This window comes from Podarcis erhardii (assembly GCF_964252035.2).
Source record: "Podarcis erhardii genome assembly, chromosome: 7".
Taxonomy (NCBI): Eukaryota; Metazoa; Chordata; class Lepidosauria; order Squamata; family Lacertidae; genus Podarcis; species Podarcis erhardii.
In genome coordinates, this window is record NC_138511.1 from 13,336,433 (window position 1) to 13,350,903 (window position 14,471).

Here is a 14,471-nt window from a genome sequence, read left to right on the forward strand (position 1 = left end):
CACAGTGAGGGTTTGCCAAGCGTGCCTTCCTCTTAGCACATTTCTCCCTTGCGTCCTGAGTTCGAGTGTCTTCAAAGCCCATGACACCTTTGGTAAAGGCTGTTCTCCAACTGGAGCGCTCGCAGGCCAATGTTTCTCAGTTGTCAGTTTTTATACTAGATTTTAAAATATTTGTCTTGAGAGAGTGTTTAAACCTCTTTTGTTGACCTCCAGCATTACGCTTCCCATTTTTAAGTTCAGAATAGAGTAATTGCTTTGGAATACAATACAGTGGTACCTCAGGTTACAGACACTTCAGGTTACAGACTCTGCTAACCCAGAAATAGTACCTCAGGTTAAGAACTTTGTTTCAGGATAAGAACAGAAATCGCACAGCAGCGGCGCGGCAGCAGTGGGAGGCCCCATTAGCTAAAGTGGTGCTTCAGGTTAAGAACAGTTTCAGGTTAAGAATGGACCTCCAGAACGAATTAAGTTCTTAACCCGAGGTACCACTGTAATCAGGCATCCTCACAACATGACCAGTCCAATGAAGTTGATATTGAAGAATCTTTCCTCCTTCCAGCACACTGGCATTAGTTTGCCTGTCTTCCCAAGTGATGCGTAAAAATTTTCAGAGACACCGTTGATGGAATCTTTCGAGGAGTTGGAGATGGTGTTTATAAGTGGTCCATATTTCACAAGCTATTGCCTTAATACGAGTTTGACATGGCCTTTGGCTAGCACAAAAAACTGGTGAACTTGAGGAACTTCCCATCTGCAGATTGGCATATTTGTGCATCTAACTCATGATCGGTTGCTCTGACTGGCAGCAGCTCTGCAAATTTAATGATTTTTCAAAAAACCAGAGGGCGTGTGTTCTACCAGTGAGGCGTAGCTGGACCCAGAAACTGGGCCCCCCTTGGCTGCACCCTGATCTCTTAACGCCGCACCCCCAAGCCCTCTTACCTTGTGGAAGCTGGCAGCCAGCACCACCAGAATGTGGTTCCTCTGGGCAATGCCTGCTTGAACCTTCCTTAACTGCACGGCCCACCGCAGGGCAGCAAGCCCCTTGCGCAACAGCTGGCGCTCATACAGAGCCCGGGCAGCGGCCGTTTTCCCAGAGACGTGGTTGCGCCAGGCCACAAAGCATTTCTCCAGCTGGGGGTCCACCCTCTGGGGCAAAGGCCTGGGAGAGAGGGGGAAAAGGGAAACAAGAGCTAGCGTTCCGTTTAACCAATTAACCCCCACAAATTTAAGTTGATTAAGTGATCAGCTCGAGTTGATTAATCTAATCCGCTCTCTTTAAGGGAATAGGCGATACTTCGAAAGAGAAAGCAGGTTTCGGAGATAATGCGCACATCGCTTGGGATGGACAGGCATTCACCCCACCTACAGCTTTTTAAAATGCATGCTGATATTAAAAAATATTCATTTACTACAGCGGTACCTTGGTTCTCAAACGCCTTGGTTGCCAAACGACGAAAACCTGGAAGTAAGTGTTCCAGTTTTGGAACATTTTTCAGAAGCCAAACGTCCAATATGGCTGTTTGCTATTGTTTCAGAGGCGCCTGCACCAATCAGAAGCTGTGCCTTGGTTTTCAAACAATTCAGAAGTCAAACAGACTTCCGGAACAGATTAAGTTTGGCGCTTTTGCTTTTGCTATTTGTTTTGTGTTTTTGAGGCTTTTTCAGTTCATTTGTTTTTGTGACTGTGTGGAACCCAGTTCAGCTACTAATTGATTGATTGATTTAATGATTGCAGAAATGGATAAAAGCCCCCCATCTAAACAATGACTATCATCAGTGCGGGCAAGAAAAAAAAAATTAAATTTTTAATCATCTACAAAACTGTCTTATTTATTTTAAACTACAGTACATTGATTATTAGGGATGCGGGTGGTGCTGTGGGTTAAACCACAAAGCCCAGGACTTGCCGATCAGAAGGTTGGCGATTCGAATCCCCCGACGGGGTGAGCTCCCGTTGCTCGGTCCCTGCTCCTGCCAACTAGCAGTTCGAAAGCACCTCAAAGTGCAAGTAGATAAATAGGTACCGCTCCAGTGGGAAGGTAAACGGCGTTTCCGTGCACTGCTCTGGCTCGCCAGAAGCGGCTTAGTCATGCTGGCCACATGACCTGGAAGCTGTACGCCGGCTCCCTCGGCCAATAAAGCGAGATGAGCGCTGCAACCCCAGAGTCGGTCACGACTGGACCTAATGGTCAGGGGTCCCTTTACCTTTACCTTTACATTGATTATTGTGTTATGTCTCAATGGTCTCATTAGATAGTAAAATTCATGTTAAAAGGGGTTGTTTTTAAAAGTCTGGAACAGAAGAATCCGTTTTGCATTACTTTCCATGGAAAAGTGCGCCTTGGTTTTGGAACGGACTTCCGGAACGGATTAAGTCTGAGAACCAAGGTACCACTGTATTTGATTTAAATGGGGGAGGGGTGTCTTTTAAAAAATGTAAACACATTTCATAACATTTACACCACCAAAAGCATTTAAAGATGGGCAAAAGCATTACCTGTTTCTCTTCTTCTCCATCGATTCCAGGTCCTGTAAGCAAAGAAAGAAAAATCAAGACAATATGTTGGAACAAGCTCATCCCCCCTCTTATGGAATCTCTGGGCACAAGGCTTGGGACATTCCACACCTACAAGATTCTAAATTCTGCGCCATGGTAACCTGAATTGGGCTGAAAAAGCTCAAGGAAAGCAGAGATCTACCACCTGAATCCACAACGCAGATCGAAATAAAATAATATACACACCCTGGAATACATCAGCTTATCGCACACAATTTAGTTTTGCTTCCAAGTAACTTGTGGAACTCACCGCCACAAGCTGGGAGTGAAGGCCACGAGACACAAAACTCAATGTACATCCAACATGCCGCTCCGTTAGCTGGTAAGAGGAATGGCTGTATCAATTTGGACTTCAGGTGGTTGGCAGGAGCGGGAGAAGGGGGGGATCTCTACGTTTAGGGCATTGCTCCTGAATCCAATAATAATAATGATACTAATAATAATAATAATAATAATAATAATAATAATAATAATAATTTATTATTTATACCCCGCCCATCTGGCTGGGTTTCCCCAGCCACTCTGGGCGGCTTCCAGCAAAACACTAAAATACAATAACCTATTAATCCAAACTTTATTTTTTTAAAAACTAAGATTTTATTAAGACTTTTCGTAATACTTGGCAATAAAAAATGAAGTACTCTAGACAAAAAGGAAAAAAAACAGAAAAAGAAAGAAAAAGAAGAATAAAGTCTTCTCTCACTGGTAAATCTTAACTCTTACACCCCTCAGAAAGAGGTGGATTCTCCCAGTTCTTCCCTGGGAGCTTCTCCTTACCCCACAGGACAAAACAAAGACAAAAGAAGTCAAACAGGAAAAGAAAAACAGAGGGAAACAAAGCAAGGAATGAAATGAAAAAATCCAAACTTTAGTTTCAGGCATGGGCAAACTCTGGCCCTCCAGAGGTTTTGGAACTACAATTCCCATCATCCCTAGCTAAGAGGACCAGTGGTCAGGGATGATGGGAATTGTAGTCTCAAAAACATCTGGAGGGCCAGAGTTTGCCTACACTGCTTTAGTTAGTAACAGTCTGAGCTCACCTCCTTTTGCTTATCATCCATCCAGTTGTTGCTCTCCTCGTCGTACAAGGCTGTGGTCCTTTTCCCGGTCTGTTCCGCTGAAGGCCCTCCTCCCGGACTATTTTCCGCATCAGGCCAACAGTCGCTGGGCACGGAATTTGAGGAGCCGTTGCCACTACTCCCAACAATAGTCGCACCTATACTATTGGCAGCCTGCCAATGTTCTCCAAAGCGGCCGAGCTTCCAGTGGGGCAGATCCGCAGCGTGCTCCCTTGCGGAGAGCGTGGGGGCCCCGCCGTCCTCTCCTAGTTCGCCCCCAGCTTCACAGAGGTCAGAATCCTGGGTGCCGTTCCTAAACCGGCACGCAGGAGAATGCACCGACAGGCTGACGCACACAGGAGACCCCAGGTTCGCCGGAGAGTCGCCGCACAACGTCTTCAGGGAGACCTCCAAGTTGTCGAAGGAAAGGAGACTCGAGGCATGCTCCGAGAGACTCAACTCTGAGCGACGCAACGCTCCGGAGGCGAGCTCTTCCGGATCAGCTGCCTTTTGGTGGCAGCGGGTTTTGGAACAGCCGCAGGCACCCGTTCTTTCCGGAGTCTGCAACCCGCTGCCCAAGCAACATTTGAGGTAGCGAATGGAGGTTTTGGAACAGAGGTCTTCTCCCCGAAGTGCCAGCGAGGTCAGATCAAAGCCGCCACGGAAACCTGACTGGTCCAAGGCCTCCGTTGGGCATGTCTGCAATCCAGCGTTGTCGCACCTGTAGACAACGGAGATGGGTTTGCCCACAGTGGAAGTGCCGCCCCAGTCCCTGGGAAAAGGGGCTCGCCATTTGACGCTGGCCTGCCTGGCGTAGCTCTCTCCCACTGCGAGATGCTCCACAGCACTCAGCACGGTCGAGGCGGAGACCTGAGGATTGCGGAGCGGCTGGCAAGGGAAAAGAGGATGTTTGGATTCCCAGGGGGAGGAGCCCAATGCCCCCATTGAGGAGGCAGCTTCTCGCTTGAGCTGCCGGATGGAGCGGTGCAGGTCAGCAGACGTCCGGGAAGACTTCAAGAGGGTCTGGAGCGCTGCAGAAGACCCAGCGCTCTCCACCAAAGTCGAAGAGTTCAAATGGTCCAAGGTAAGGCCTGGCCCACGATGGAAAGAGTCATCGTTTCTGCTGAGGCTCGTAGGAGGACACTGGCAGGAAACGGAGCCCGGAGCCGATGTCACAGGCAATTCGGCCGGAGAGAAGCAAACTCCACAGTCGCCGAGGTGCCCACAGATTCTCCTCGACGCACAAACGTGGCTTAGTTTTGACCCATACTGGTCCTCGCTTCCCATCCTGTTTTTGGAGAGGGTGCCGCAGGCCTGAGAGACATCGCGGCTTCTACTCGAGAGGTGGCTGGGAGGGTTGCCCTTTAAACCGAGCTGCTCTGAGCATGAAGTTGGTGCATCGCTGGTAAACTCGGAGTCTCCAGATGCGCCCCTCTGCAGTTTTGACTCAAGGTTGCTTTGCCGTTTGGGTAAAGAGCCGCCGGTGGCGTCCTGGAAAGACCAATAAGGGCAAGAGAGGTTGGTCTGAACAGCACGGTGTTGCTGCAGGTCATTGCTTCCCTTTCCCGCAAATGCAGCCCATTTTCCCCCCTGGGCACCCGCTCCTCTGCAGTCTGGCCTGCGGACAACGGAGTCGGCTGCTACATTCCTTTCCGTGGACAGGTACAGATTGATGTTGATGTTTCTCTGAATGTTTGTTTGCTCTGCAGAGGGGAAGAATAAAGCTGTTTATGTTAGGACTCAGCATGCGTGTCAAATAACTTTCCATTCCTTCCCGCGGCTGACGTTTAACAGTGACCCCACGTCAGATCCTTCAACTTTGCAAGTTGGGATGTGCGTGAACATTCCGTGACTTCACAAAAGCAAACAATGATTACTGACATGCCGTGATGTCTAAAAACAGGGAATCTGAGCAGAAGGAGGAAGAACGTGTGGAAAACTGACATACATTTACTGAATGCCACATCCGTACTGCACATCTAAATCGCATGGCTTCTTCCAAAGAATCCTGGGCTCTGTCATTTCACCCTCACAGAGCCACAATTCCCAGCACCTTTACCAAACTACAGTTCCCAAGATTCCTACGGGTAGCCACGTGCTTTAAATGTGTGGTGCAGGTGCATTGTGGGAAAGCAAATCACACTGTTACAGTCGTACCTTGGAAGCTGAACGTAATCCATTCCGGAAGTCAGTTCGATTTCCAAAATGTTTGGAAACCAAATCGCGGCTTCTGATTGGCTGCAGGAAGCTCCGGCAGCCAATCGGAAGCCCCATCGGACATTTGGCTTCCAAAAATCGTTCGAAAACTGGAACACTCGTTCAGGAGCCAAGGTGTTTGAGATCCAAGGTATGACTGTATTCTGATAATAATAATAACAATAATACACTTACAATGAACACTGTAAATTGACGCAACAATTGAGGAACATTTAAGTTTCTAAAAAAGGTGAGAAAGTGAAACATTACAGAGGTTTGTAAAATTACACTTTGTTTGCAGAAAGCAAATAAGATTTCCTCCTTCTCCCATAGTAAAGGTAGGGTAAAGGGATCCCTGACAATTAGGTCCAGTCGTGACCGACTCTGGGGTTGTGGCGCTCATCTCGCTTTATTGGCTGAGGGCGTACAGCTTCCGGGTCATGTGGCCAGCATGACTAAGCCGCTTCTGGCGAACTAGAGCAGCGCACGGAAACGCCGTTTACCTTCCCGACAGAGTGGTACCTATTTATCTACTTGCACTTGGACGTGCTTTCGAACTGCTAGGTTGGCAGGAGCAGGGACCGAGCAACAGGAACTCACCCTGTCGCGGGGATTCGAACCGCCGACCTTGTGATCGGCAAGTCCTAGGCTCTGTGGTTTAACCCACAGCGCCGCCCGCATCCCTTCTCCCATAGTACTGGAACCTAACAGGGCCATTTAATGAAGCTGAAACCTGCAAGATTCAGGGCAGACATTAGGAAGGACTTATTCATGCCGTCAACCCCTGGGTTTCAAATGCACGCCGTGATTCTCTAGGTGTTGCACGGGGTTGACTCTGTCCTAGAACAGTCTGTCCCTGGATTTCAGATTAGCAAGCGATACACAGCCAATCCCCAGAGAGGCTGTGAGCAACCCACTCCTTCTCACAGGCTCCGCCACAAATAAGAGTTTTAGACTATGGTTCGCCCCGCCCTTTAATAGCAAACTCAGGTGCTCGGTGCCAACCAAAATGGAGCAAAACGAGGGTAAGTATAAACCTGAGCAGGAAACTCCCCAAATATAGGTCGATAGAAAGATGGGGAAGATATATACAGTGGTACCTCGGGTTACATACGCTTCAGGTTACAGACTCGGCTAACCCAGAAATAGTACCTCGCGTTAAGAACTTTGCTTCAGGATGAGAACAGAAATCGTGCTCCAGCGGTGCACTAGCATTAGCTAAAGTGGTACCTCAGGTTAAGAACAATTTCAGCTTAAGAATGGACCCCTGGAATGAATTAAGTACTTAACCCAAGACACCACTATACGTGGGCGGCGCTGTGGGTTAAACCACAGAGCCTAGGACTTGCCGATCAGAAGGTCGGCGGTTCGAATCCCCGCAACGGGATGAGCTTCCGTTGCTCGGTCCCTGCTCCTGCCAACCTAGCAGTTCGAAAGCACGTCAAAGTGCAAGTAGATAAATAGGTACCGCTCCGGCGGGAAGGTAAACGGCGTTTCCGTGCACTGCCAGAAGCGGCTTAGTCCTGCTGGCCACATGACCCGGAAGCTGTACGCTGGCTCCCTTGGCCAATAAAGCGAGATGAGCACCGCAACCCCAGAGTCGGCCACGACTGGACCTAATGGTCAGGGGTCCCTTTACTTTTACCACTGTATACTCTAATCATTGAGAACAAGGCAACCTCAGTAGCTGTAGGATTTGAGTGCTGGCTAGGACACCAAGATAAAAGTAAAGGGACCCCTGACCATTAGGTCCAGTCGTGACCGACTCTGGGGTTGCGGCGCTCATCTCGCTTTATTGGCCGAGGGAGCCGGCGTACAGCTTCCGGGTCATGCAGCCAGCAGGACTAAGCCTCTTCTGGCGAACCAAAGCAGAGCACGGAAACGCCGTTTACCTTCCCGCCAGAGCTTCTGGCGAACTAGAGCAGCGCACGGTACCTATTTATCTACTTGCACTTTTGACGTGCTTTCGAACTGCTAGGTTGGCAGGAGCAGGGACTGAGCAATGGGAGCTCACCCCGTTGCAGGGATTAGAACCGCCAACCTTCTGATCGGCAAGTCCCAGGCTCTGTGGTTTAACTCACAGCGCCACCAGCGTCCCAGGATACCCCAAGATACTCTGCCACATTTTGCTGCTGTTGCCACCTATCTCGTCCCTCTGCAAGGATGCTAAACTGAGCAGAGGGTGCCCACCTGCCCAGCCAAACGCTATTTTCCTGTGCCTGCGCTAAGCTGCCGAATGCCTCTCTCAGCACATCTTAAGCGTGCGGCTTTACGACGCACCTCCTGCAGCCAAACCGCCCCTCTTCCCGCCTTACTCACTCTGATCGGCACCGTGGGACATGCTCCCGGCTCCATCCACATCTGTGGGGTAGGGTGTGGGGCAGAAGCAGGTGCCCCTTTGTGTTCGCTTCTCTGACCTTGATGGGTTGGGGCCGGGGAACAACGACAACACCCCACCGTGCTGGGTTCTCCCCGGCAGCTGACGGCACGCTTAATGCTCGAAAGCCGAAGTGTGCTAGCCAGCTGAGTCGCTCTAAGCAGCTTAGAGCCCACGATTTAAGATCCCAGTTAGTCATTGTGGAACCAGATGTCCAGCATGCAAGGCGGTGGAAAAGAGGAGCAAGGAGGCTTTGATTCGCTTCTAATTAGAACTCCGTCCTCAAGACGAGCCGGGCAAATTAGCTCCAGAACAATCCAGTCTGTCTGGCCGGCGGCGGCGGCAGAACCGCATGCTGATGTCTTGCCCGTAGAAAAATATCTTCTGTGAATTATTTCAAGCAATTCTCAAATGCCCACAATAATCATCGCTCAAGAGCAAAGACGTAAGACTTCAGGGATCCGTACCCTGCCTCTTTAGCCAAACATGGCTCCCACCAGAGCGACTTACAAAAAGCAACGCTAAGCCCTCAAGTTTTACAGTCTAAAAGGAAAATACAAGGAAAAAGGGAGGAGGAGGGAGGAGGGGAAGCGAGCTCAGGTGACACCCTTACACAAATATTTTTCTGATTCTAAGAAGAGAAGAAGAAGAGTTTGGATTTGATATCCCGCTTTATCACTCCCCTTCAGGAGTCTCAAAGCGGATAACATTCTCCTTTCCCTTCCTCCCCCACAACAAACACTCTGTGAGGTGAGTGGGGCTGAGAGACTTTGGAGAAGTCTAACTAGCCCAAGGTCACCCAGCAGCTGAATGTGGAGGAGCTGGGAATCGAACCCAGTCCACCAGATTACGAGTCTACCGCTCTTAACCACTACACCACACTGGCTCTCTAAGACAATGCACTCCTCAGTACACACCATAATATTGCATCTTACCCCATGTCAAGACATAGAAAGACAAATAACGTATTTAATTTCTAATTCTCATTACTTCCTCAATATTTTTTAAAAAAACCTCCATCCAATTATCAACAGCTGCTTGCCTACTATACTATGCCAATCCTGAAACTACCCACCAACCTGTCTTCCACAGACCCCTCCTTCCTTAAACTTGATAAACGATGTGACTTTAAACCTTTCCTACCAATTCCTAAGAATTTAATTTCCCCTTTCGCAAACGCAAGCACATCTATTTCCTACCTGAGTTGCCAATGACTTTGCTCCCAATACAATTTCGTTTATTTACTTATTCAAACAATCTTTGTCCGAAGATCCCAGCATAAAAATGCAAGATATATATTTACATATGCAAATACACACACACACATATATAAAACAGGAACAAAAACAAAACAATGGGCCCCCTCCCCTGTATCTATCTTTTTCCCATTTTTAATAATTTTTATTACATTTTCTGTTATACAATTTAAAGTACTCATTTTTACATCCTTAAAATATCAATGACTTCCCTTCTTCTCTTTCCATGGTTCATTTTACATATCATAAATCCCTGCATATTTTACAAAAACTATACCAATCGGTTTTCCATTATTGCACCCATCAAAACTTATTTACACTGTTGAATTTATCTTAATGCTGCCAGCGTTTTCAGCTGTACACAATTATTTCCCATATATTCAATAAACGTTTTCCAATCTTCTCTGAATGTGTGTTCTTCTTGTTCTCTTATTCTATATGTTAAGTCTGCGAGTTCTGCATATTCTGTCAACTGAAGTTGCCATTCTTCTTTGGTTGGGACCTCGCACGTTTTCCATTTTGGGGCTAACAAAACAAGGGCAGCGGTAGTGACATACATAAATAATCTTTTTTGACACCTGGGAATTTCAGTCTGAATTATCCCCAACAGAAAAGACTTTGGTTTTTTGGGGAAAGTACTTTAAAACATCCCCCCCCCCCAATTCATTATGGATCATTTCCCACTATCTCTTTCCTAACCCTTTCTGAAAACATAATAAACGTAATTTAAAGAATTAATAGGATCACTTGAACTTGATTGACACACCAGCTACAGTCCAGAGGGAGTCCAGAGGGGTAGTGGTTGGCTGGTGTCCAGTGGAGCCCAACAGCAGGGGGCGCCAGAGCCAATGGCAGGTGGAGACAACGCATTCCAGATTTGCTTCCACCTCCTGCCTGCTGGGCTCTACAAGAGACAACCCTGAGACTAAGCAAGGAGGGAGCCAACAGTCAAGGCCACCCCACCCTAGTGGACTCCAGGGAAGCCTCAGCTTACCAGATGCCACATAGCCACTCAGAAAAGGAGGGATGTTTTCTTTCTTCCTGCCTCTCGGCATCCTGTCCAGCTCCTCCACACCTGCGTCGTCCCTTTAAACCTGAGACCAATCTTGCAACAGGAAACCCCGGGCGAGGCCACAGCACCAACTGTCTGGAAGAGCAAAGCAACAGGAGGTAAACAAAGCAATCTTCTTCACTGCTATTCCTGCATCGCAGTGGGGTTGGACTAGATGACCGCACTGGGTCCCTTCCAACTCTACGTTGCTATGATTCTATTTTTTTTTTAATATATATTTTATTAAGATTTTTAAACATAAATGCAAAAATAAAGAACAGTGTAACATATATCATAACATACTTTCTTAACTTCTTTGGACTCCCTCACACCTCCCGCTCCCACTTGCATCATTGTCAATTCTTACCCGCAATTTATCATCTTGTTTAAAATCTTGTGTCCCATTCATTTAAATATAGTCTATTAATTCTCCAATAGGTTTATAATTTTTCCTCAACTTACTTGTCATCTTAATTCCATCTAGTTTAGTGGTGCACAATTATTTATAATCTAGCATCCTTTCTTAACATTCAACCAAATTACAATGTTTTTTTAAATAAATCTTAAATTTCTTCCAGTCTTCTTCAACCCTCTCCTCTCCCAGGTCTCGGATTCTGCCAGTCATCTCGGCCAGTTCCATGTAGTCCATCAGTTGCATCTGCCACTCTTCCAGTGTGGGTAGATCTTGAGTTTTCCAATTCTTAGCGATGAGTATCCTTGCTGCCGTTGTTGCATACATAAAAAATGTTCGATCCTTCTTTAACACCTTCTGGCCGACAATACCCAGAAGGAAGGCCTCTGGTTTCTTGGTGAAGGTATACTTAAATACCTTTTTCAGCTCATTATATATCATTTCCCAAAAGGCGTTCACCCTAGGGCAAGTCCACCAGAGGTGAAAGAATGTTCCTTCATTTTCTTTACATTTCCAACATTTATTATCAGATAAGTGATATATCTTGGCAAGTTTAACTGGGGTCATGTACCATCTATATATCATTTTCATTACATTTTCCTTCAGAGCATTACATGCAGTGAAGTTCAACCCAGTGGTCCACAACCTTTCCCAGTCCTCAAACATAATGTTGTGCCCAATGTCCTGCGCCCACTTTATCATAGCCGATTTAACCATTTCATCTTGTGTGTTCCATTTTAACAGCAAGTTATACATTCTTGAAAGTACCTTAGTCTTAGGTTCTAACAGTTCTGTTTCCAACTTCGATTTCTCCACCTGGAACCCTAACTTTTTACGTTGCTATGATTCTAAGGCAAGTAACGATTCTGAAAGTCAGTATGGGCTGCTGAGTGGCCATACATTTAAAGCACACCCTCCCCCCAAAGAATCTTGGGAGCTGTAGTGCTTACCGATTCTTCAAACACAGCGATTCTTCAAACAGCTCTTCTTTATTCTGAGGCCAGAACTGAGCTGAGCTGAAGGGTTCAGTCAGCCTGCTTATATAGAGCTCAACTACAACGCAACTGTAACAACTTTCTGTAACTATCCAATCACTGAAGGTCACTTTCAATCCCTTATTTGCATATGTGGACCTGAGTGAAAACTATCTACAGTATCCCCCTGCTGGCCCAGGGTGAGAACTTCAGTACATAACACTTACAATCTGCAATCCCCAGCACCCCTTAGCAAACTACAGTTCCCAGGAAGCCATGGGAGAAGCAATTACCTGTTGCTGGAAACCACCGGAGTCGAGCTGCTTGGGGGCTTCTCACTGTGAAAACAGGATGCTGGACTAAATGGGCCTCATCCAGGCCACTTTATGCCCTTAAACTGTCCTATTAAGCTGCTGCTGGGGATGAATTTATGACAAAGTTTGGACTAGAATCTTGGGTTATTGACTAGAATCGGTACTCTGGAATCTTGGGATATCAAATAAGGACTAGAACATGGGAAGGCAAACTAAGGCCCGGGGGCCGGTTCCAGCCCAATCGCCTTCTCAATCTGGCCCCCGGATGGTCCAGGAATCAGCGTGTTTTTACATGAGTAGAATGTGTCCTTTTATTTAAAATGCATCTCTGGGTTGTTTATGGGGCCTGCCTGGTGTTTTTACATGAGTAGAATCTGTGCTTTTATTTAAAATGAATCTCTGGGTTATTTGTGGGGCATAGGAATTTGTTCGTATTTTTTTCCAAAATATAGTCCGCCCACCCACAAGGTCTGAGGGACAGTGGACCGGTCCACTGCTGAAAAAGTTTGCTGACCCCTGGACTAGAAGCTTGAATACTCCTAATCACGTTCCTTTTTAACCAAGGCTTTGGTTGATCTGATTTGCATCCTAGGCCCTTTTAAAGTTTTTTTTTGGGGGGGGGCTATTGGTTTTTTTTTATTATGTATTTTGTGGTTTTATACAGTAGTACCTCGGGGGTTAAGTACTTAATTCGTTACAGAGGTCCGTTCTTAACATGAAACTGTCCTTAACCTGAGGTACCACTTTAGCTAATGGGGCCTCCTGCTGCTGCTGCCGGCGCACAATTTCTGTTCTCATCCTGAAGCAAAGTTCTTAACCCGAGGTACTATTTCTGGGTTAGCAGAGTTTGTAACCTAAAGCATCTGTAACCCGAGGTACCACTGTATCTTGATTTTATTCTGTGAACCACCTTGAGACCCCGGGGTATAGAGCAGTATATACCGTATTTTTCGCCCCATAGGACGCACCGGCCCGTAGGACGCACCAAGTTTTTGGGGAGGGAAATAAAGAAAAAAAAATTTATTTCCCCCCCAGGCGCTTGTGGGGCAGGCAGCAGGGAGAAGCGCTCTTCTCCCCGCCGCCCGCCTGCAGACCAGGTCCAGGGACAGTGGGAGGACGCGCTGCGCCTCCCAGCTGTCCCCGGAGCTTGCGGGGCAGGCAGCGGGGAGAAGCGCTCTTCTCCCTGCCACCTGCCTGCAGGCCAGGTCCGGGGACAGCGGGAGGACGCGCTGCGCCTCCCCGCTGTCCCCGGAGCTTGCGGGGTTGGCGGCCAGGAGAAGCACGCGTCTCCGCCTCCCCGCTGTCCCCCGACCTTGTGGGACTGGCGCTGCGGCTCTCCTGAAGCCTGCATTCGCCCCATAGGACGCACATGCATTTCCCCTTCATTTTTGGAGGGGAAAAAGTGCGTCCTATAGGGCGAAAAATACGGTAACTTCAATTAATAATACTGTAATAATAATAATCAGCACCAATCTGTTTGGGGCTTGGTGGCCCCAATACAGTGGTACCTCGGGTTACATACGCTTCAGGTTACAGACTCCGCTAACCCAGAAATAGTACCTTGGGTAGGACTCAAACCAATGGCTTCAAGTTACAGGAAAGGAGATTCTAACTAAACATCCGAAAAAAATTCTGATGGCCAAAATTGTTCAAGAGTGGATTGGACTCCTTCAGAAGGTGGTGGACACTCCTTCCTTGGAGGGTTTTTTTTTAGCAGAAGTTGGATGGGCATCTGTCAGGGATGCTTTAGTTGCAATTCATGCCTTGCAGGGGGTTGGACTAGATGACCCTCGGGGTCCCTCCCAACTCTGCGATTTTGTGACTGAACACCCAGGCCACATTTCTGTCTTCCATGACGGCATGCCAAGCACATGAGGAGAGAGGGCACAGAACCACCCTCCGCCAGGCATGCAGTTACAGTGGTACCTTGGGTTACAGACGCTTCAGGTTACAGACGCTGCTAACCCAGAAATAGTACCTTGCTTCAGGATGAGAACAGAAATCGTGCTCCGGTGGCGCGGCAGCAGCGGGAGGCCCCATTAGCTAAAGTGGTGCTTCAGGTTAAGAACAGTTTCAGGTTAAGAACGGACCTCCAGAACGAATTAAGTACTTAACCCGAGGTACCACTGTACTCCTAATCACGTTCCTTTTTTAACCAAGCCTTTGATTGATCTGATTTGCATCCTATGCTCTTTTTAAGTGGGGGTTTTTTGGGGGGGGCTATTGGGTTTTTGTTTTTATTATGTATTTTGTGGTTTTATATCTTGATT

General features: G+C 47.5%; 1 protein-coding gene and 1 long non-coding RNA gene across 2 annotated transcripts in view; both read right to left on the reverse strand.

The window, feature by feature from the left end:
* LOC309346735 (uncharacterized protein) overlaps positions 1-5,004 on the reverse strand; it is a 43,234-nt gene extending 38,230 nt beyond the window's left edge. Inside the window, exons 1-3 of the mRNA XM_081870810.1 lie at positions 3,604-5,004; positions 2,504-2,535; positions 946-1,165 (exon numbers count right to left, since the gene is read on the reverse strand). Coding sequence (XP_081726936.1) covers positions 946-1,165; positions 2,504-2,535; positions 3,604-4,908 — 1,557 coding nt within the window. The 5' untranslated portion in view covers positions 4,909-5,004. The remainder of the gene's footprint in view (positions 1-945; positions 1,166-2,503; positions 2,536-3,603) is intronic.
* Positions 5,005-5,010: 6 nt separating this feature from the next.
* LOC309347048 lies at positions 5,011-12,504 on the reverse strand. Its single transcript, XR_014158791.1, has 3 exons — positions 12,181-12,504; positions 10,445-10,597; positions 5,011-5,324 (listed from the first exon to the last, which is right to left on the reverse strand). It is a non-coding gene; the product is annotated as an uncharacterized lncRNA (long non-coding RNA).
* Between the last annotated feature and the right edge of the window lie 1,967 nt (positions 12,505-14,471).